This window comes from Diadema setosum, chromosome 1, assembly GCF_964275005.1.
Source record: "Diadema setosum chromosome 1, eeDiaSeto1, whole genome shotgun sequence".
Taxonomy (NCBI): Eukaryota; Metazoa; Echinodermata; class Echinoidea; order Diadematoida; family Diadematidae; genus Diadema; species Diadema setosum.
This window is the reverse complement of record NC_092685.1, coordinates 40,055,562-40,080,222: the sequence shown is the minus strand read 5'-3', so window position 1 is coordinate 40,080,222 and position 24,661 is coordinate 40,055,562. Positions and strand designations below refer to the sequence as shown.

The 24,661-nt window shown below is 38.9% G+C and overlaps 2 protein-coding genes across 5 annotated transcripts in view; one reads left to right on the top strand and one right to left on the bottom strand.

Moving 5' to 3' along the window:
• The first annotated feature begins 378 nt into the window (after nt 1-378).
• Nucleotides 379-10,245, top strand: LOC140230451 (extracellular tyrosine-protein kinase PKDCC-like). The gene is made up of 5 exons (XM_072310608.1): nt 379-402; nt 3,704-3,811; nt 4,409-4,649; nt 7,572-7,679; nt 9,974-10,245. The coding sequence occupies exons 1-5, from the start codon at nt 379-381 to the stop codon at nt 10,243-10,245; spliced, it is 753 nt and encodes a 250-aa protein (XP_072166709.1).
• A 2,868-nt stretch (nt 10,246-13,113) lies between these two features.
• Nucleotides 13,114-24,661, bottom strand: part of LOC140236065 (RNA-binding protein 25-like) — a 31,347-nt gene continuing 19,799 nt past the window's right edge. For 2 of the 4 annotated variants that reach the window (XM_072316039.1, XM_072316046.1), the window contains exons 14-21: nt 24,163-24,326; nt 23,304-23,454; nt 21,614-21,742; nt 21,014-21,176; nt 20,221-20,298; nt 18,433-18,764; nt 16,351-16,497; nt 13,114-15,452 (exon numbers count right to left, since the gene is read on the bottom strand). In XM_072316039.1, coding sequence (XP_072172140.1) covers nt 15,360-15,452; nt 16,351-16,497; nt 18,433-18,764; nt 20,221-20,298; nt 21,014-21,176; nt 21,614-21,742; nt 23,304-23,454; nt 24,163-24,326 — 1,257 coding nt within the window. In that variant the 3' untranslated portion in view covers nt 13,114-15,359. The remainder of the gene's footprint in view (nt 15,453-16,350; nt 16,498-18,432; nt 18,765-20,220; nt 20,299-21,013; nt 21,177-21,613; nt 21,743-23,303; nt 23,455-24,162; nt 24,327-24,661) is intronic. The other 2 variants (XM_072316053.1, XM_072316061.1) reach the window with 2 other exon arrangements.

Sequence of the window (24,661 nt, the reverse complement as noted above, 5' to 3'; positions counted from 1 at the left end):
AAGACCGCCTCTAGTCAGTCGATATATCAAAACAGACTACAACGAATGATGATTTCACGTATCTGTAGCAAGAGCTTTGTGTGACCAATATCTTTTTAGTTGATTTTCATTACTTTGGGAGCAACAGATCTATGCTCAGTTGGTTCCATGAATGACTCAGTTATGCAGCTGCGTGAATCAGCGATTAGATGAAGAAATCTATAACCAGCTTTGCTCATCTCTTCTTTCTTTCTTTCAATTATATTTCCGTAGCTACTTGGATTCTGCGTGAGCGATGGCGAGCAAGCTGGAGAGCAGGCGGCGGACGGCGGTCTGCCGCCCTCTATAGTGATCATAGCGGAAAACGGCACCCCGCTCACGTTCCTCAACTACCTTCAGATGCCGTGGGAAGACCGTCTTCGGGTGAGTCACAGCCACTGATACAGCCAAATCTTCTCTTCCCTTCTTAAAGTTTTAATGATAATTTGCAAAGAGACTTTACCCAGATTCACCTGCTCAGCATCACGTTCGGGATTACCTGTTAAGATAGAATATACACCGGAGTGGGAAAATGAGTTCCTTTGGTATTCTTAGTCATCAAGGGCCTTTGAGGGTTTATTTACCTGTGCTTCATACCTTGCAAGTCTTAGATTTGTGGATTGCAGTAGACATTTATCTCTCTCTAAAAAAAAAACAACAACAGCAAACCACGCCAAACAAACAAACAACAAACAAGACATATGAAAACAAGAACAGAGGTGTGAATAATTGTAACTGTATTATTTTGTTTTTTTGTTTTGTTAATGCTAAAGGTTAACTTTATTGTGCAATAGTTAGTATTTTTATTGTACATTGTATGTTTCTTTATTTGAGTGTATTCTTGTTGATTTTTGTTAGATGTCCGCAATTCAGCCTCCTGGCTGCAATATATGTTATTCAATAAATACCTTTCAACAAATACCTTTCAATAAAAACAAACAACACTTGCAATAAAACGGGGGATTGGTTCGTCCATATTTTGATGGGCAGAAGGGCATTGACCACAATGACTTCTATCAGCATCAATGTCGTTTTACATCTTATCAAATGACGCGTTGTGTAGGTTAACACTTTAAGATCACAAGAACAGTCTAGCGCAACGTTAGATTTAGTAAATTGACTCGATGAAAGGCGAGCCTTTGCATTCCAATCGCATCCCGTTGTATGTTCATCAAAAATACAATAAATAAGGCCGTCTTTGTTTAAGCTGAACGTTGATGAAGGCAAGTTCTTTCTCCTTCTTTTTCTTTTTCTTTTTTTTTTACCAAATGTAGTATTCAAGTAAGTGGCAACAAAGGGCATTGCAGCCCATCTTAAGGCAATCCAATTTCTGCAGGCTATAAACTGAGAAAGACTGAAACTTCCACATGGTCAACGAAAGACCAATTGAAATAAATTCCATCAGGTTTAGAAATAAATTCCATCAAGTTTATTTGTTCTATTCAAATACGTGATTCTATTATTTCTAACTGTTCATCTCCCCGCAAGGAAAGTTATAATGTATTATAACAAGGAAAGTTATGATATATGATAATAAGGTTGCTATAGGTTCTGATTTTTAATCTTTCAGATTATACCTGCCTCTTTTCAGCATGTAACATGACGCAAATTCAAATCATCTCTGTACTTTTCTTTAAAAAGATAGAGAATCAAAACATGCATAAAAGTCATTTATGAGTGTCCATTGTGCACTTATCCATCATTACATAACTGCCGTTTTAATATAATGGCATGCTGTATCTGTGAGATTTTATTAAGACAGTTCTGAATCAATCTAGTACTGTCGAAACAGTTCCACTACAGCACAACATTAATGGCAGGAGGATAAGAGAAAAACCAAGTCTCAGGACAAGAACGAATCATTAGAGGTTTGAAATCGACTTGTAGAAGTCGCTCTTCAAAAGCACCGAACAGCAATGATGGATTCATTCAACAGTAGGACCACCCATCAGCCCGTGCGTTTCCTTCAAGCTCAAGCACGTGACCCTCTCGAGAAAATGTTACATCGTTATCACGACAGGACGACTCTGCCTCTGACGTCACGACATTCATGGTGCATGTGTATAGGGGAACAGGAGGGCTAGGAGAAAGAGGAAGAGGGGATGATTCGTATTGATAAGAGCAATCTTTAAACAACAAACACTTTCCATTTCATGTAAACATACTTAATTGGGTCCTTCCGGCCAGTGAGTCCTAGAACATTAACAACCGTCTTAAAGGAGAACTTACATGCAACAAAGAAATAGGTAGGCTCCTAAACTTTCTTTAAATCAAGGCTACATAACATGCCTCTGTTCTTTAAAATTCAGGCGCGTGTCAGAGATTATTGTGAGTCTCTCAATAAATCATCTGCTATGACATTTATTTTGTACAGGTACTTTAGAAATAACATTCCCATACAATTACGCAAAAGTGATATCTAATTAGAAACACCTTTCACTCTTTTGCTTCGTGTCAAAAATATGAAGGGAATAACTTATTGTTTTCTTTGTGTTTTTCCCCAATATGTTGCACAAGAGCCTGTCTTTCTTTTGTCCTGGACTCGGTAAGACATTGAGGGGAATGCGCTAGATATGATGTGTATGAACCGGAATCATACCTGCTTTGCCATAAGCGTATTAAACTTTGTGACATTCTACGTGTACAGAGAGTAAAACGAGAATTAAGTCTTTCAAGAAAGAGTATGATAAAATTATTCGACCACGATGACTCTTCTACTGTCTTAACACACGACGCCACGTAACATGACCCACGGACATTCAAGTTGACCGTTATATCTTGAATTTTGTAGCATTGCCGTCGTCATGGTTACTTTCCCCTAATTGCCCTTTCGCCGCCCTTGTCTTGCTTGTTGTATTGATGTCACCACTTATGTAAATCGTACACTGAAGGTGACAGTACTTAAGGACCAGGAATTACTCGCTTTCTTCATTCATGAACCTAGGGTATCGGGATTTATTCAGTGAGAATGAGTCATGACATTATTGAAGCTTTACGTCATGGAGACGAAGGAGAAGGATAAGGAAGGGAAAGGGAAATGAGAGAGGAAAGAGGATTTTATCAATAGGAATATAGAGACAAGGACATGCATCATCTCGATGAATCTGCAGGTCAACAATATGGAATATTTTACCGCGGATAATAAGGGTAGAAAAGGTGGATGTCACCAAAACTGAGGGTCTCGCTTTTGTTTTTCATTTTGTCTTTGAAATATGTGTCATGCGGGGTCGTCACCAGTACCAACACGTTTACCTTTCCCCTCTTCTAGCCCTGAGGAATTTCGCGCGTTAAGAAACATAAAACAAATAAAAAAGTCCTTGTACTACATGAATGCCCTTCCCATTTAAGATGAAATCTTCGTTTGATATTTGAACCAAGAATCTTATCCTCCCATTAATGACAAATAATGATAATAATAACGATAATAACAATGATAATAACAATAATAATAATAATAATAATAAAAGTAATAGTAATAATGATGATGATGATAACAGTAAGAATAATGAAAATAATAGTGATAATGGTAATAACAATAATAATGATAATAATAATAGTAATAATGATAATAATAATAACAATAACAATAATAGTAATGATAATGATAAGGACTCCTCTATGTCGCCATAATTTTCAGAAATCTCATCTAACCTGCAATCCTGTCGTCTGCACTTGTCATTACCAGGTCTCTTTCGGCGTCGCTCGCCTCCTCAGCTTCCTGGTCGAGTCTCCGCTGGGATCCCTGGCCATCCACGACTTCAAGATGTCACAGTTTGTGCTCGTCAACGGGGAGGTCAGCGGATATAGTGATTTTAAAAATTCAAATGGTTGGGAAATACTTTTCAACGAATAAATATTGATGGCTTCAAGGGTGAAAACACGGCTATCCAATACAATGAAGAGACCAAAAGATTAACCTTTTTACTCCAGATAAAGGGCACTGCGTTGTCGACCATGTAAATGTGGTGAAAATACAGAAACAGGTCACTTTCCATCATCTCTGCACTATAAAACATACAAAAATATTGATTCTAGCCTCTTTAGAAGTCATTCTTTGGCTCTTTTCTTTCTTTTGCGGAAATGTTTGGGGTAAATTCCTTATTGTTTTCATCTCGTTCAATTAGACTCAAAATTTATAAGACAACGCATCAACCAGTCGCCGCTGGTTGCATTTATCACAATAAGGCAACGATGTATCATTTACGTAGCCCAGAAGGACTGACGTTAGTAACTGTCGATACTAAAACATTGACATGATTGTGGCAAAATACCGCAATTAAGTAAATGTTACCTTTAACATTTTGACAAAGACAGCCGCACAAAGACTAGATTTACTGGAAAGCATGAACTAACATCTTCTGTGTATTGTATCTAATTTCTCGATTCGCAGCTCAAACTGAGCGACTTGGACGATATCGACGACGGGCTCCGGTCGTGTTCATCGACCAGCGACTGCGCGTTGAAGGTCGGGACCAATGAGACAATCTTCACACCGTGCAGAGAGGGGGTCTGCGTAGACTACAGCGAGATATCGAACGTGGTTCATTCGCACACGACATTCTACGCGCTTCTCCTTTTCGACGCACCGCGTGGAATGGAGGAACTCGTTGGGAGGCTGTTGAACCACACCAGTAAGTGAACAATGTGCCCGAATATAAATGAAAAACAAAAAAAAGCAAAGCAGAGCCTGCTCGCAGCAGGGATGTGTCTTAATTCCTACCCTGCTCGCGCCTATTCACTTAACGAAGATTTGTGCTTACATTGTGTCACGAACAGAGGTGGACCTTTAGATCTACGTATGTGAGGTAAATGATTAGCAGAAAGGAAGAAGAAACAATGGTATGAAAAAGTGAAAAAGTGAAAAGATGGCTGGTGCTACAAAGCCTCCTTCATAATCATTTTCGTAGGAATCTGTGAATTGACGAATGCTGATTGCTTATAAGTAGGCCTATTGCTATATCAAAATGTTCTATATATGACTATAATTTTAAAAGTGGAGCGCTAGCAAATGATTTATGTCATAAAATTCTTGGATAGATTCATAGCTGAAAACAGTATATTTGTGGTAATTTGCCCACTGCAGACACGTAGACTTAAAACATCATCAGATGTCTATCCACGTGCAATAATTCGTCATGTAGATACTGCACTAGGGAATATTTTCATGAGAGTTTGTTCTCCAAGTAGTTCCGGATGGAATCTTTTGGGTAGAGTTACCTCGAAATGAAAGTCAAGTGATCTGACCGCATGTCATGAATTTCTCTTGATAGATTTTTTACAGTAGTGGCGAATATTAAAAAAGAAAAGGTCCTTGTGTATTTCTTGTTAAAAAAAGCAACAAAACAAATTCCCCCTCGATAGGTCAATGGACCCTCCAACTACTCACGAATTTCCTGGTCGAGTAGAATAACCACTGAATTGTCCCATATGGGTGGAAAAGTATACCTGTGTTGAATAGTTCCAATTATGCATGCAGCGTCCTGAACGGACACTAAACCCTTGTCATCGGAATTTTCAGTGATGAATAATCATATTATAGCACGAGTTCAATTGCAGATACGCAGTCTTTCAGAAAATGATTATTTACAAGACTCATATGGCACAACAAGAGGGGGAGGGCGACGGAGAGAAATTCACGTAGTACTGAGTTAAGATTGAATTTAGAGTTTGCGGAAGTGTGATATATAGTGTGGTATATGTTATTATTTTGAAATAATGTATGCCAATGAGGAGTATACATCAATCTTCTATTGAGAGGGGATTTGGCGCATTAAGTGTCCGTCAATATTGTTTCGGCAACCTCGGTGAGTTGACAGGTTGGCTTTGCCTGTACTCCTAGGCGCGTGGTATTTGATAAAATGGGTCTTAACTGACCTCAGAAAATAAATAAAAAGAAGATGAAGGGAAAAAAAAACAACAGCTGGGTAAAACTGGAGTGGCCGGTAGCAGCGGACTGTTTGACAGCACAGATAAACAAAGATTGCTCCTGGGTCATATGATGTTTACTCAAACTTGACATTGCTATCAACTTTCCATAGAAACACTCTAATTACGGGCTAGTTTAGGGGCTGCGATTGGGAATCGAAATCTCGCAAATATTTACTGAACTCAAGAAAAAGTCATCACTCACTCCCTTCTCTCCCCTTCTCACCCTGTCTCGCTCTCTTTCTGTCTGTTTCAATCCATCTATCTATCCTTTCCATTCCTTCTCTCTCTCTCTCTTTTATCCTATCCCACGTGTCATTCTTCCCGGGGGCCTTGCTACAAAAGCGATGACATGCTAATTATTGTGTTTAGCTTGTGCCGGCAAGTGAAGAAAGAGAACGAAAAAGTGGGAATTAAGGCTGTTCGTGCCACACAAAAGGGAGAGAGGAAACACACAGGGAGATGGTCACTGTATAGAATGACCGTTGGTATAGCCTTCATCGTTAAGGGCCACAAACTGAAGCTTGCATATCTTTACCGGAGCAGCAGTTTTATCATAATTATCGCTCAAAACCTCTCACAATATTCAATTCAAGATAATGTAATCGTAAGTTAATATGTTAACATTATACCACAATAATTATGTTCATGTTAAGACGACCAGATAATGCCAGGTGCAAGATTGAAAGAAAACATTGATATCCAAATAGCGAATAGGCAGACTTTGGCTTAATTATGACACTTAATTGATATTCAAATGCTGATACTATCAACAAAGAAGCTGTATGCAAGTATCGAGGGCTTTCATTTATATAATGAATGAATGGTTATATACATGTTGGAGTGAGACCATTGTTGCAATGTCATAATATGACAAGATCCGCAGAAAACTTTATAAATGTGGTAGTATTGACGTATTAATGCAAAATTGACTGAAGAACGTAATGCGTGGTGTCTGTAGTGTCGGATTAAATTCGTGTACATAAACAGTAATTGAAAAAAAAAAGGTGGGCATCCCAAGCATTTTGAATGTGAATTATTGTAGATATTTAGCCCATTTTATTTAAAGTGTCATAACTGTGATATTACCGCTATCTTTGAATCACATTAGCCTAGCTGTAAATGGTGGGGTCGCAATTGCAAACGTCAAATGAAAACGGCACCAAAGTATTTTATACTGAGTGACTTAGTGTAATGCTGTCTTTGTTGTTGTTGTTGTTGTGGCTGTTGTTGTTGTTGTTTCATTTATTTGTCGTAATTCGCAATCAACCCGTCCGGAGGAGTTGATGTATAGTTAGTGTAATTGAAGTCTTACTTGAGTATTTCTGGGCCACATTATATGACGTGAAATGAAATCATAGCTAATAGTATCAAAGTAGTATCACAATAATATCATATGCTAGAACCTCCTATAACTGGAAATAATTGTTACTTGATAGAAGGGGACAAAAAGATTATCGTATCTTGTCTTTCCACTAATCATAATTTATCATTTTGCATTATGCTCATTTTTACGTACAAGCTAAAACGTTACTTTTTTGGTTCAGGCCTAATGTAATCACTCTCACCACCACTTTAACTTTGTGTTTCTCTGTTTATGTTTGTTTGTTTGTTTGTTTGCACTTCAGAACGTGCCACGTGGACAGCACGCGAGATTTTCCAGCACATGGAAATCATCTTGGACTACTACAAAGGCGGGAAGTACATCAACGGAGAAGATGGATACCCTTTTAAGAGTAATCATTCTATTATTCTGGGGCCCTTTTTATGAAGAGTTGTAATTGATTATATAGTTGATTTCAATTTTAAGTCTATGGCAACCCGTGTGGTAAGGAAATTTATAATCGATTATATCTTTTGATAAAACTAATCATAATTTATCATTTTGCATTATGCTCATTTTTACGTACAAGCTAAAACATGGCGACTTTATACCAGTTATATAGCCTTTTGTATAATATCTGTTGTTTACGTACATTCTACGAGAAGTATAGCACATGAATCCTAGTGTCGATTTCAACGAGAAAATGGACGTAAACCAAACGACGATATAGCTCTTAAAAACAAGAGGGATATAAATTTTAATGCGTCAATGCAAAATACCAAGTTTGTTCTTCATCTTCCACCTCTCCAGCTCGTTCAGTATGTAGAATGTAACTGTATACAACTTTTCTTGCATGAATCCACTATTATGGATTCTGCAAGCTGCATAGAAATATGCAACACAGAACTATCAATAATAAGAATATATCAATAGGAAGAGGAAAGATAGATTTATGCCGTGTACCGACATGTGAATAGTTGATGCTTGTATACCTATACTTTGGCTTTGTAGATCAAAAGAAGATACCCCTGCGACTCACATTCGAACGAAAAATGTTGTCGAAAATATAACATTTGGGAATTTAGATGACATTGACTCAGCTATTAATAAAATCAAGAAAGAAAAGAGTGTATGGCGATCATTCATTTTTTTTTTTTTTTGGTCAACTATATCAATATATTAGCACTTAAAAGGCTCAAGAAATAAAGAAAGTTGGAGTGGAGAGTTTATGAAATGGCTTATCAGAATTGATTAAAACATGATGTAAATTCATCGTCATTCATTGATAATTAAACTGAAAAAATTCAGTGTTCAGAAAACGCGCGAAAAAGATGACACGTCTCAATCAGTTAGAGAACTTTCAAGATAAAAGTCCTCTCACTATGAAGTATTATTTTCAACAAACATACAATATAATATCACGTGAAGTGAAGGTGATATGGATTATATAGGCAAAAAAAAAAGTTTTATGACAGGCAGACTATTGAATGAGGTGTCGGAAATGGCGCCATACAGCATTCCAATCTCACGTGACACACAACAGACACACACACACACACACACACGCACACACACACATGAAACACACATGAAAACACAAAGACACGGACACCAAAATATGTTAAAGAATGAAAAGCGCGCATTATTATCTCTTATTCACACATTTTATAGCAAGGACGGCGGTGGAGGATATTTCAGCGCACCTTAATTCGTAAGCACCACATAATTAGGTCATCAAATTGATGAGTCCCGCGATGAAATGACCCAAATACGTCAGATTTTAGGTTTTTTCTTCATAATCTTTCTCTCTCCTTCTATTCCAAATTCCTCATATGAATTCTCGGAGGAGCTGCGCTCTAAATCCATCCGTTTAGCGAAATGAGAGTATCGTGAATGGGCAGTTGATGAATAATTAAAGAAAGCTACCAGGCACAACGTAATGTATCTAGCGGAGAGTGCCTCCTGCATATTGTGAGAGCACCTGCGCGTTACCCGTATCTCGAGAGCGCGATTTTATTTTTGCCCATATTGACGACCGGCTGCGCGTTGCTTCCACCTTCGTACTCTCTGAACTTTATGTTTATAGGGACGAGAACTCACTTGGCAGTGAAGTTTCATTATAATATTCCATCACAACGTTATTCATAAATGAGAGTCTTGTACTTGATTTTGCATCCATATTAGAATACCAGTGCGTTATTAGATGCCACAATGGTTCAAAAATAATGACCATGCTACTGAGTGAAGAGAGAATAATAGCTTGTCTTAAATGAACACACACATACACACACACACACAAACACACACAAACACAAACAAGCAAAAAAAAAAAACACCAAACAAAGAAAAATGGAACTCCATGCCTAACATACAAATAATGGGGATGAAAGTGTAAAATGGTTATGATGTATAGTTTTCAAATTTCCAGGCATTTGTTTCACTCACTTCCATCTTTACCACAAATTGAATGTGACGGTTTCGTTCTGTCTCCCCTTTCACTATATTTCACTTGTACTTGTCAAAAATACATAAAGCCTATTTCCTATTTAGTAATCATTTGTCGTGAACCGTATGATTCTAAAATAAATCAATAAATTCAGCATGAAAATAGCATCGAAGATGACCGGCAAAGCTTAAAAAGTGTTGTGTATCCCTTACACCTTTGCCGACAATATCAAATATATGCCTCTTGCCTTATCCTTCCAGATATGTCACTGCAAGTCTATCACGACCGAGACCTACCCGGAACTGATGACTACTGGTGCCCCGGAAGTAGACAGCAAGCCGCAACGTGTGTGCTGTCGGTGTACGATGTGAAAGAAGCGACGCGGATCTGTGCGCGAGAACATCAATGTCACGCGTTCGTCGTGACCTCAGAGCGCACTTGGACTGGTCGTCAGCTGGTTTACTTCAAAAAGGGCATATCGGTGTCTCCACAGCACAGCACCGGAAATGTCCTGTATGTTTTTCCGAGGTGATACAACATACATCCGGAGCTATAACGACGAACGCGTTTTGCCTATTTAGATAGAGATAGGAACCTACGTAGCTTCACGTAAACGTTACGACACCACGGAACGCCGTTTACGAGAATCGGATACGACGTCAATTTTATTCATGCTGCATGGGGCTGCAGTGTGCTTCGTCATCTGCTGTCAAACTATAGTCGACATATCGACACACACACACACACACAAAAATGTGTGCTTTATCTATACAATGTCCAGTTCAAATGCTGCAGGAGGCAATAAAGGCTAGTTTTACATAAAAACATGATGAAAACGTTACGAGACACCGTAACGTTTCAGTTAAGAACAATTCCGGACCAGGAAAATCTTAATGTCATAAAAAAAAAGGATGAGCAATTTACAAGTACTACAATGAAAATTTTATCAAAATCGCTTTAAAAAAAAATCAAGAAATTATGAAATTTTACAGATTTGCGATACAGTCCGACAACAATTGATATAAATATGCAAATGAGTGAGCTGATGATGTCATTACCACACACTTTTTGATTTATTTATGTTTTTTTTTTTGATATTTTAGAATTTGAGTTTGGGAAACCCCCCCCCTCCACCCCCCCCCCCCAAAAAAATGAAGATTTTGTGTGTAAACTCCTGTAAATGACAAATAATGAAGCGATGACATTATCAGCTCACTCATTTGGATACTCATATCGACTCTTCAAAAACTGTTTTGTGAAAATCTAGAGAAACTTCACAATTTAACTTCTCTCGATTTTATCCGATTTTGATAAAGTTTTTAATGTTAAACTTATCAAACTTTGCTCTTACTTTTCAGACTTTTAACTGGTTCGTAATTGTTCTTTAAGCTCGTTTTCTCTCGTTTTGGCCTTTAATGCATACACTATAATGTACACCTTCTAATGTATAGGAATTGTCAAATTTTCAAGAATCTTGAAATTGTCTATCGAGCCACGAGTTTTTCTTCATGTGTATTGCACAAGGAGAGAGAAGAGGAGATAAGAATACATCGTACTGTGTCATCATATAGATCAAAAACACTCAGACGCCATACCTTGCCAGAACATTCCTTTTTTTTTTTTTTGTAGTTGCTGTTGTTCCTTATATATTGAATCAAATTGATTCAAATTATGAGCTAGATTACGTGGCCGCTAATGAAGTAATGTGGAAGCAAGCAACCACATGACCCGACGGCTTTAAAGGAAACCAGAAACAAAAATATGAATTCGGATTCAGTGAAAGCAGCAATATTAGTAGGACACATCAGTGAAAAATCGGATATTCGAGTCAAAAGTTACAAAGTTTTAAAGTTTCGGTGCCATCACAGCCGGATAAGGAGGCTTCTACACTTCATGACGTCATTGTGGACAACAGTATAAAGAATTACAAAGAAAATTCAACATTCAAATTCATGAAATTCTTCCGCCGAGATGCTTTCAACATATTGTCACTTTTCTATACCGTAATGAAAGAGCACTCGACTTACCTCTTTCAGAGAGCAGGGGGTATGATATTGCCTTTACATGTGTCAGTTACAAGTTGATGGAACGTCTACTTTTCATTTTTAAAAATGAAATTTTGTGAAATTCTCCTTAAATCTTCTTTATATTGTTGTCCCCTCCGACGGACCAGGCAATGAGCATTACATTCCCTACCTACAGGGGCACAACGATCATGATTCGATCAAGGCGCCTCATGATTGACATTTCCTGGTTTTATTCACTGGTTCACATTATTAATACATTATATTTTGTACATTGTATTTTTCTTATTCATCGTCCAATAGTCTTGCCTTCCTCAAGAACACGCGCATAGTCCGCACAGAAAGTGATATGGAAGTGTCCTGTTGTGTTTGGCAGCTCTTTCTGTCTTTTTTCCCTCTTTTTATTCTCATCGGCCAGCCAACAAGACTTACTTTTCATCATACTTTACAAAAGCACTTTTGTCCTTTTTTCTTTTTTTGCCTATATGATAATCAAGAGAAAATGAAAATTAGAACTACTGTTTTGGTCACGATAATATCTGCTGTCAAGGGAGTAGCAGTGAAAATATTCATTGCTCTGGAAACTATGAAGACGTAATCTTTTTTTTTTTTTTTGCTCAATCTCAGACACGTGACTCAATAGAGTGACATGCCGACTTTGTGAGAGATTATGAAATTTACAATTTGAACCGCCTGTATAATAATAATAATTATGTATGTATGCATTTTTGCAGGAAATGAAATCTGAAACCAAACCTGAGGAAAATTGTTCTCACATTGGCAAGAACAGTTCCACTTTATCATATGGATGGTGTACATGTACAAGTATATTTTTTCAATAAACTAATAATCAGTCCTTCATTTCACTGTTGTCATGGTTTCTTGATTTGATATCCTGATTTGGTCTAACTCATGATGAAATACACACACAAAAATATATATGATATATATGTATAACATATATATATCATATATATATCATTATACATATTGTATACATATTTATACACACACACACACATTATTTTCTACATGATATTGTGCGAGGTCGACCTAGTGTGGGTTGCTGTATATAGGACCTACATGTGTGTGTGTAAATACACATACATTATCTGACTCGTAACATGGTAGTACATTATACTAAATCTTATCACCATCTCCCCCCCCCCAAAAAAAAAAAAAATAATAAAATAAAATAAATTATATATATACATACATGTGGATTATTCTTTCTTCTTTGACACAGACACATGCCCTCAGCAGGGTCATGTAACGAGAAATCTTATAACATATAAGCACAGGATAACCTCACAAGTAGCCCCGTGATCACACTCCATACAACAGGCACTCATGGAGGAATGACTCCAAGCCAGAAATACAGTCATATTCAAGAATAAATTCCATCAATTTATTCATTTATGTGGAAAAAAGGGAAACATTGAACTATTTACACAGAAAATCATACATTACAAAAGATGAAATTTCTTCCCCTGCATGTCAATTATTCAATTACTCCACTTTGGATTAATTTGTTTATTCTATTTCCATGGCAAACTATGAAAAAAAAAAAGAGAATTGAAATTCAAATGAGAACATGTTTTGGAAAGTAATTTTTGCTTGTTGGTTAATTGGTTTGCTTGTCATCAATCACCCCAAACCTTAACTTGGACAACTATTCCATTGGAACTCTTTGATACATGCATTTTCTCAGAAAACACAAAAACAAAACAAAAGCATTGACAGTATTTCATAGGAGCTGCCGATTCTGAAAAGGTGCATTGAACACAGTCAATGATCCACAGTGACATGAATGAGATTTTCTCTTTAAAAGACAGCACAGTACTCCCAGAAGCAGCATTATTATAACAGTTTGCAATAATGTGGCATATTCCTTTTTATTCCTAGTATTGACTGTACCTCTTTCCTTTTTTCTTTTTCTCTCTCTCTCTCTCTCCTTCTGCATCCCTCTATGTCATTATTCTGTTCCTGTACATGCCATTTCTGGGAATGCATTCTTTTTGGTTATACACACCATAAATTTCATTAGTAGGTGTGGTTTCCCAATGAAAAATGTACAATGCAGATTCAATGGCATACCCACAGCTTGTAAACAACATCAACGAAAAAGAAAGCGGTGTTCCTTTATGTTTATCCCCCATTTCTGCTGAACTCTTGTGTGAAAAAAAAGGAGCTTTAGATTTGTGACGAGCACATTTAAGATGATTGCTGGCCATTCTAGTCACTCTGTGTCGTGTTGCAAAGTAGCTGTAGATTATGCGAGGATGCAGCCTATACGAAGTAAAATGGCGCACTCATATGATCAAAGCATCAAGGTGCTCTAAGCGGTGTGAATTTGAGTGGAGACAAACATGGCCCAGGACCGACCATGCAAACTCAGACGACACAAGGTCGATTTTGATAAGCAAAGTTGCACAGGTTTCTTTCCTCAGAATGTCGTGTCGAGAAAACCTAAAGCTCCCTTTTGACCGATCAATAAGCATTCCAGTTTTCCTCAATAAGATTTCTAGAGTAAACTACAGTGTATTTGATGATTTCTTTGATGTGGGTCAGTCAACCAATCATCTCGGAAGGTGCAGTTGGCATATAAATTTTACACGCATGTTTTTTACATCTCTCAGACATGTTCGCACAATGATAACCCCAAGCAAGTGCTGTTTTCCACATTATTCAGACAGAAGTAGCAATTGACATAGATGAATCAAACTTTAAACACAATTTCAATTCGAAAATCTTCATAGACACCTTCAAAACTGAAACGTAACTCATGCCATTTTAATCTGATTGTGACCAGATTTTGGTGACACAACTAAACAAAAAAAGAAGAAAAATCCAAAATGCAGACTGTCACTTTTTTCATCACTAACATCTTTTCCATTTCTCAAGAGTCCTCTCCACTTTTCATGACACTTTCCTGCAGGTTACAAACAAATATGAAGCGCATAAAACACATACTTACAATGGCCAACAATGTTATCCTTTTTGTGAGCAGATGCCTTATTCACAAGCTAAGAACATTATCTTGACCAGCAATCAAAAAAAAAAAAAAAAAAAAAAAAGAGTGGCACATGTTAATTCAAATCCTCTGCAGGAAAAACTGAAGGAATGGACAAGCTCTTTCAGCCCTACGGACAGACAGCCTCGTGCTGCTGGCCGGTGCGAGACAAGACAAACACATGATGTAGGGGTTGGGGCCAGTATTGTGAACTTCACAAACATAGAATTATAGACTAAATGCATGGATGGTGAACTTGATTTTTTTTTTTTACCCAGTCACAGAGAAAATCACTTTCAAAGCACATCTAGATCAGCCAATTGCTTGATGACTCCAAGACGCAAGATGTGCAAAATCTGAAGTTGATACACTGGAAGTGACAGCTTGTCAACTGTCAAAAACCCATTTGCGAGACACTGGTCAAATATGCCGACCAAACCGCGGATTCCTCTGCTTGCGAGTCGATGCTTGAGGCAGAACTCTGCACAATCCCTCTCCTTTCCTCATACTCACACAAATCACTTCCTTGGTGCTTCACAGTAACGGTCTAGTATCAAGTTTTTGTTTGCAAGGTATTTTCTGTCTGGCAGGCTGTGGGGGACTGGCCCACTACCTGACAAGGCCGTGCTTCTTCGCTTCCACCTCGTAGATGAGCAGCCGCCACATTTTAACAACAAAGACCTCGGCTTCTTCGTCCAAAACCTGAGCAGGGGTGAGAGAGAGGTATGCAAGAGTCAGGATCCCTATTACCGGTAGACCATGCTTAAAAATGATAAAGAAGGTGGTGAGAAAAACTTTACAGAACAAACAAGAGCTGCAATCATTTATAGATAATGCTTGAATGTGACAGAAACCTTTTATAACATCCAGAACTCCATGTAACATTCCTCAATATATTCAATCAAATGATTCTGTTTCTTTGGTACTAAAAAGGAATGCAGCAGAAACTGCTTATCTCAAAGAGGTATTGCCTATGATTCAGGAAGATCTTTAGATCCTGCACATAAAAAGACGTTTGAAGTTCATTGACTTTCTCAGGGCAATTAATCCAAAATACCATTGGCACTATTAGAAGACAATAATGATAGACTAAAACTACACACAGATTGGCTCCCTTGTTGTAAGGGCGATACCGCATATGCCATATATTTTGCGGGCTTTTCATTTCTGTAAATTTTGCGATCAGATGCAATTCCCCAATTTAACATGGCAAAACATTAACTCTGGTCCCAACATGAATGCGACGGGCACACATACTGTAAAACCAGAAATATTTGTGTGCATGAAATTTTAGCGAATTCTGCGAGCAGCAAAGATTCTCAAGCTTAAAATGCACACATTCTTGTCTGCACTACAGGCAATGAATGCCAGTGGCAATTCGCAAAAACGTCATGCCGCGAAAAAAAGCCGTCAGCTCCAATTTGCGACGGCTCCAATTTGCGAAAATTTCATGCCACAGATATTTCTTGTTTTACAGTACCTTTTAATCCATTTATTGTGGCACTCTATGATTGCAAATTTAACCACTTGTGATATTATCGGGAAGTCATGATTCGCGAAATATTAGACTTGCTAAATATACGGCATATACAGTACTCACCATGGTGATGTCGCTGAGGATGTTCTCAGCACTACTGTGCACCAGCAGCTTGGAGCAGATGAACTCTGTCAGTGTTGGCTCCTCCTCCCCGATGTACTCCACAATCTTCTTGTTGATCCACGGCTTGATGCGTCTGTCCATCAAAGACTGCAAAACGAATCCCGGGTAGAATGGTTACTACAAACGCATACCAGCATCATGCTCAAGGTACTCACTAGTGTTTCAATTGAGCAAATCTGTAAATTCACTTTTTAGAACTAAGAAAATTTTGCATTACCAAGGTCATGTTGCCACACTTAAAGGGTGTGTACAGTTCTGGTCGAGGTGAAGATTTAGCTTTTAACGTTTTGTGAGATATTCAGAAACCATTCTATGAGATGTCAAAGAGCATGCGGTTCTAAGGGGTATAAAAAGTTTATTCGATGAAAATCGGTTTTGAAATGGCTGAGATATCCAAAAACAAGGTGAATCAAAGAGATACTAATAAAGTTGGGGCATGTCGCCTTTTATTATTAGCACTTTTTTGGATATCTCAGCCATTTGAAAACCAATTTTCATCAAATAAACGTTGAATCCTTCTTAAAATTACATGCTCTTTCATATTTCATAAGAGGCTTTTCATTATCTCACTTAGGAATGTTAAAAACATGAATCCCTACTTCAACCAGTACTGTACAGTCCCTTTAATCATATCCACATTTTGCATACAAGACAAGTAGGATTATATACCTTTATAGTGGGGCCAGTATGACTGTGAAGTTTGAAGAATTTTCTTTCTAGCGTAGCTTATTTGATGCACTATATATGTTTGATGTTGTAAAAATGTCAACAATTTCCTCCTGGTAACAGATAATTGATATCGATGGTCGTATCTAACAGTACAGTGCATCAGCATAGTCACGGCCTTTGTTCATGAAGTACTCATGGCCATGACATCTTTCAATATCTGCAGCTTTTATGCCAAAAGCAGGCAAAGTATGAAAATCCTGTAAAATATCATACCTACAGTGACTGTGTCTTCAATTGCTCGAACTTACAAATGTAAAGTGCTTTTACAAAACAGGAAACTGTCTGCATGTAGGCCTTCAGTTCCATGACATTTGCTCCAGCGACAATTGCTGCTATGAAATAACTGCATGCTAAGCCAAACATAATTCTATCTATAAACATAACCCTATCCCTAATCCTATTCCTCACATCAAACTCTACCTAAAACCCTATCACAACCCTAACAAGTCCTTGGGGAAAATAAGACCAGAGCAATTGTCGCTGGCACAAGTGTTGTGTCACCAGGCTGTCAGCTTTTACACCTTTGCCAATCAATGCACTATTTCCACTTAAATGCTACTGTCATTGTAGCCTAAGTATTCCAACTGACCAATGGAGGTGCATTCACAAAACAGGGTCCTCTCTCAGAGCAGCCAACATTCACCCATAAAAGTCGGAAAGATTTCAAAGGGTAATCTGGGAGATATGCGTGTACCTGTGTGTTACATGCACCTCAGTGGAGCAAAAATAATTTCTGAATCAGGGAGATTTTCTAACTCCCTTATCCAGAAAAAAAAGAACTATTGAAGTAGCCAAGAAGTCTCCTGCAGAATCGGGGAGACTTGGTCTAAAATCCCATTCACAGTGGCAGGCCCAAGGCCGGCCCAAGGCCTGCCAAAGTACTCAGTCTCGCAATTTCATGCATTTACACTGTCTTGTCGAGCCGCGCCAGAGGAGTGAAGCTTCCTTTCACATGTTCTTTTTTGGTTGTAGTGGTGCTCTACATACATGTGCACTTTTTTTCCAGTAATCTCTACAGTACAGCCGAGTGGGTTTGACCGTGCATGTGGGTCTGCTTGCATTTACATCGACAAAAGGCGGGCGTCAGGCTGGCCCCGTTTTTGGTACCGCAATTGGGCCCACGTGCATTTACACACACACAAAAAAACAAAAAAAATGCGTCCTTGGTAATGCAATTACTTTGGTGAAAACGGGGCTTAAGTTGTCGGCTTTGCCATCTCTGCTACTCATTACACAATTTTCATTGACTAAAAAAACAGGACGAGGACACTAATTAACAGCTTTGAGACTGACCTCATCCACAATTGACCAGTCCACTTTGTAGGCAAACAGCTCCTCCTTGGCGGTGGGTATCCTCTCGATCAGGTTCTTGATGGTCTTGCGCTTCTCCTCGGCCGCCGAGGCCACCTTCTGCGACTGGCCCACCGCCTTCATCTCCTCCTCCGAGTACTCGATGGGCACCAGCTTGCGCTTCTTCTTGCCCCCCGTGTCCGCCCCGTCCTCCTCCTGGTTGAACACCTCCCCCAGGGTCAGTTTCTTGCGCTTGCTGCCGACCAGGGCCATGCCGCCTGAGGAGCGCTGGTGGTGGTCTGGGCGGGCATTGGACTGGGGTGATGCGGCGCCTACTGCAGGTGGGGTAGGAAGTGATGGAGACAAAGAGACAGTAATCACATATTGTCATTTTCACAAGATTTTTGTCCGTCTCGAGACTGCTACAGATATACAACTTGTTCCCCATCCATTCATAGAAATGACCCGAAATATCATACATGGGCATGAACATGAAAGCAAATGCAACAAACATATCGGGGGGGGGGGGGGGGGGGGGAGAAATGAAATCAATTACTCTCAAGTTGGCTCAAATCTATGCCAGAAAAAATAATTGCAAACCATCATTGCATGTGAGTAACTAACATGTCTGCTTTGCATTAACTTCATGATACACTGTAGAACCATGACAGAGTGACATGACCCTTATGCGACATATTGTTATCTTATTAACAATCTCATATTTGTAAATAGACTCATCAGCCATTTTCCTCATTTCAAGGTTTAAATTGCTGCATACTGTCCTTGCAGAATTAGAAGTTTGATGTTAGTTAAGCCTTTCCTCCAACAGTGCTTAAAATTGTATTAAAGTTGAACTGTCACATCTTTGCAGTGAACTGAAGCAAACATGCTGATATGAATGAAGCAGACACTGTTATCACTATTGAGAGCCCTCCCCAAATTTAATATCAATGCTTTGCTGGATGTTGAGAAAGCTGTAAAGGTATATGGACTGTGGAGGGGTTAACTGCACTAGAGGTTATCAGACCTGTACTGTCACCAGACACACAGCACATTTTGGAATAGCAGTCACAACCACAGACTCCTCAAAATGTCAAGATTTACACTGATTGTAAAATAATAATTACTGAAAATAAAATACAGCAGTTTAATACTCTTCTATACCAGCACACAGAATGCAACCTTTGTCTGGGAAATTAACCAAAAGAGAGTTAATGCCTCTTGAATCATTAGTGTAGAGATATTTAAGAGAGAAGAAGAAAAATAAAATTCATAAAATGATGAACATACGTACCATATTAAACAAAAGGCATATACACACAAATTAGTCACGCATGGATACACAAGAAATATCTGCGACGCTTTCACAGCTTACAAAATCACACTCTGGTATGAAGGACACAACTGAATAATCAAATCAATAATTGTCACAATATTATGAGTCGAGAACAAGAAAGGCGCCGAACTTCACACACTTTGTGTACCAGTCCCACCCTTTCTGGTTCTTGAAAGATGACAAATACTCCAACTTTCTTCATTTTTCTTTTCTTTTTCTCAAATTTCTCTGATGCACTATCATTTTGGCATATGGCAACATATCCTCTGTAGCATTTCGATCGTAGGGCGTGATAATGAACACAAGGAATTGAGGTGAACAAATATGGTGGTCTGCAAAAAAATGTCATGATTGATGGCAGAGAAAAGAGACATTTGAGTGCTAAAATTTGGCTTTGCACGATTTTCATGAGCAAGCAGAGAAACTTGCGATGGCTACACAAGGCATATAGTCACCAGAAATCTGGCCGTCTGATCTGCTGGTGGTGGCAGTGATTTGGTGTGCAAAAGCCTCTTCCGCCGTGGCACCCCCGGCTGCATGGTAAAGATGGGGTTAGCGGTCAACACTCACAAAAAATCCAATCTCTTTCATGGGGTGGCTGGTGGCAATTCATGCAAGGGGAGAATGGTTCCTCGCAACCATTCATTTCCACATTTCTGGCGTAGGACCAACTTTAGAAATGATTGCTCACATTCGATATGTCTCTTCATTTAAATGCTCATTCAACTTATTTCACTCAATTGTGTAAAACACACACTTCCAAACAAAACCATTCTTTTTCTTTTTCAGAATGTACTAATGAAGGTAAGCTGAATAAAAGGAAAGGTATCTACACATTCTACCTACCATTTAACAAAATTATAAAGCTTACACCCAATCATTAAAAAATACACTCTATTTTTACTGCCATAATTATATTTCAGTAAGAAATTACACTGATTGGATTTCTCCAAATTAGTGAATAAATAACTTCATCATAAACTCAAATCCCACAATCAAGAAATGGTAGACTATGAGTACTGACTGCCACTCTGAAAAACAAGACATCCCCTTCCCCCCACCCTAGCATCACACAAGATGCAGGACCCTTGATTTACATAGCCAAGTAACAGTAACCTGCTGCTGCATTTGACTAAAAGTGAGCAACTAGTATCCTGGGACTCGTGATGATCCAACCAATAACATGTGGCAGAGCCACATGAGGAGGGAAAGAGTTATGTAAGAACCAAGTCACGGAGAGGCACCTACCTAGCTTGAGGCCACCAAACTTCATCCTGGGGGCGGCCGCCGTGTTGGGGTCCTCCTCGGCCAATGAGGACTGGCTGCTCTCATCCTGGGCCGGCATGAATCCTCCGCCCCCGTCGTCATCGTCGCTGCTGCTGGCTGGCGTCTGGGGTCCCTGGTTGGCCTCCTAATGAATGACATATTGACATTTGACACTGTCAAGTGTAACTATCATGCTGAGCACACAAATTATTACCATCTTCCTTTTTTGGATGGCTACTCTGTTGACAGCGAAAGCTTGTATAACTATAAAAATTAACATGCTCTTTGAGACAACCATCGGTATCTTTGTATTCTACAACCACACAAATGTATGTACGACTAAAATTGAAAGGACTGCACCATGACAGTTGGGAGATTTTGAATATTCATACACATACGTGTATGTGTGAGTATGTGTGTGTGTGTGTCAGTATAGATACATACAGTGACAGCTGACAGACTCGAGCAATATCTATCAATGTTTTTGACTGGCACTAACTACACCAAATCTGCATCAGTGATTCTCAGTAGACTGAGACTCCTGTCTTGGCCATGGGACGTGTTTCGCTAGTGAGCACTGACCTCCTCGGGTTCGGCAGGTTCAAAGGTCGGCTTGAGGGTGGGCTGAGGCTCCTGCTTGATCTGCAGCTGTCTGGGAGTCAGGAGCTTGTCCAGCTGTGGCTGCTTGTGTCGGTCCCTCTCACTCTCCAACTGGTAAGAGAGAATGTGACAATGCAATGTTCAGCACAGCGTTACACAATCAGGCTGGTTTTATGTGTAACTAAAAGCGCATAGAGAAGCATGTGCTTATAATGCGCTTTATAAATGAAGTATTATTATCATTACTATTAACTATAAGTGATATGGAGGAGAGCCAAGCAAAACCTACAACATTAAACGTAAGGATTTTTTTTTTCCTTTTATTTCTTTGTCTAACTACTGACTGAATAGAGCAGATTGCTATACAACTTTCTCTTGACTAAAGCACTTTTGATTGCTTAAGTGCGACTGGCATAGTTTCATTACTTTTCAGGAGCAAATCAATAACATTCACTCCACTCATTGTTATACATTCACAAATTTGTGACATTTGCAAAAATCATTATTTTTCTTTGAATTCCACATTAAATATATAATCACATAACTTTGCTTACACTCTCACTCACAAACTGTTCTAGGAAGGCACCAAATATTTCCTTAATTACTGTTTGGATTGAAGACTTACAGCATTTGGATTCAAACTGAAATTAAGGCAATAGCCAGTGGATCATTATAAGAAACAAACAATTTTGCAGATGTGTGGATGTCAATCCTGCTTTTTTTTTGTTTTTTGTTATTATGAAAACAACTGTGAGCTATTCTAAAAGAAGACATTTGACAGAATAAATCTGTGTAAAGTTCAATGAGCATATTTGAAAGAGGAGTGCTACTAATATATAGATGTGGACTGAGCAATTGTAGTAATATTAGTAGGGTATTCAAGTCTGAGGAAAATCAGAAAATCTGTTAAAAAGTAATTATTGGTAAATCTTAAAGTTTCAGTGCCATTGCTGGATGAGAAGACTACAACAGTTCATGACAAAGCTTCTGCACTGAAACTTCAAAAATGTATAACTTTTGAACAGACTATCTGATTTTCCTTCATTAATGTGTTCCACTAATACTGCTGCAATCACTAAATCAACATATATATTTGGGTATCATTCCCTTTTAACCCATTGAGGACGGTTTGATTTTGCTACAACACGCATTTCCCATAGACGCTTGCTCGAGTATACTCGGGACTTGTCCTCAATGGGTTAAGTGAATAAGCCAGTTCGCTGTTCCACTTTGCGCATGAGCAGAAGAAAGGTCATTGGTACCAACAAGCATGTTGGTTTTTAAATTCACTGGGATAAGCATCTGTGATGCAGTGATTATTCATGTAATCCTTATAAATGCTGCTTGCCAGCACATCCACCTGACAGCAAAAGTGGAATTTGGCAATATCAATAGAAAGAGATTGTTAATACATTCAATGCAAAATGATGAAATGGATGCTTTCCCAAGTGTTAACTGACGGATCTTTCTGGTCATCTGGTCTACACAAGTTCATTCTTTGTTTGAAAAGGATCTGTGAATTCCAAAAATTGTTATGTGAAACTTACACATTATGTCGCTCTGAAAACGAGTGAAGTGCCCCTAACCGACTGAGAAAAAAGAAAGGTCATTCGGACCAATGTGCCCATGAGCTAACTCCGAACTGGCTTATTGACTTGGGGGTTTGCCTTACCTTTTCTATTTCAGCATCAAGATCTTCTCCTCCTTCCTCCAACAGACGTCGTTTGATCTCCTCTATTTCCTCCCGCTCTCTCCTCCTGTCACGGTTGTCGCTGTCCTCCTCCTTCTCGCGCTCCTTACGTCTCCGCTCCAATGCGCTGCCCCTGAAGACAACAGTGCGAGACAAGACCTTCATGACATATGGCTGACACAGCGATGTTGTTCACACAACCACTTCCTTCACCAAATGTTTCTCTTTTCTGTACCATTGTGTCTGTGAATCCTGAAAGTTTCCGGCATACTGTAATGGTATTCACGATACAGCTGCAACTCACACGATTGTAGTCACTGCCTTTTACAGTACACTGCAATGTGCCGCTTACAACCATCTATAACAGTCATTCTTTCCTTAAGCACTGTAGAGAATGTGAACGTATCACTCAAGGTGGGGAAACAGAACTTCTTTCCACATTTCAATCTTTACGTGTTACTTACCTGAGGACTTTTCTCTGCATGATATTATTAACAGCTTCAAAGGAAAACCATGATTTCAGTCAACCAATATATGTCCTTCAATTCAGATTTCACCTTGTCCCTTTTTTTTTATTGATCAAAAGGTCAACAGTGCACAAATGTATTCTACTGGTCATTGCCATGCAAGTACATAATACCCTTCACTTCCCATGTAATCATAAGGGAGCATTCAGCTGTAATACAACAGTACATAATACTTTAGACGAATCCATGGCATTTTTTCTTCAATTGAGTCATTTTAGTTTCCCAAATGAAGTCTTTCTTTTCAGTTTTTCTCGGTAGCGACAAGTACACCACTCTTCCCCTGTCTCCCTTGGATTCTTGGATGACATCCTTACTTGTAATATTTTGGGTCGTCTCTCTCATCTTCGTAGTCCTCGAGGAACTCCTTGAGACGCTTGCCTTCCTTCTCCATCTCAATCTTCTCCACCTCCTCCTTCTCCTTCATCTTGTCGTGCTCGCGCTGTTTCTTGTACTCCCTTGCCTCCCAGTTTCTCAGTCTCTGCAACGTCAATGAAAATGCATGTCACTCGTAGTCAGACATACGACATCATGTCTTTTCTGTACTTACAAGATATTGACAACAGTGACACAATATTTGCTCCTGCGACAATTGCTCCGGTCTTATTTACTCCATGGACTTAGGGTTAGGGTTGTGATAGGGTCATAGGTTTAGTTTGATGTGAGGTTTAGGTTTAGGATTAGGGCTATGGTTATGTTTGTGGGTAGAATTTAAGTCAGGCTTAGCGTGCAGATATTTAATGAGAGCAACTGTCGCAGGAGCAAATGTCATGGAACCATCTACAACAGCTAGTGAAAATACACATCATATGTGGC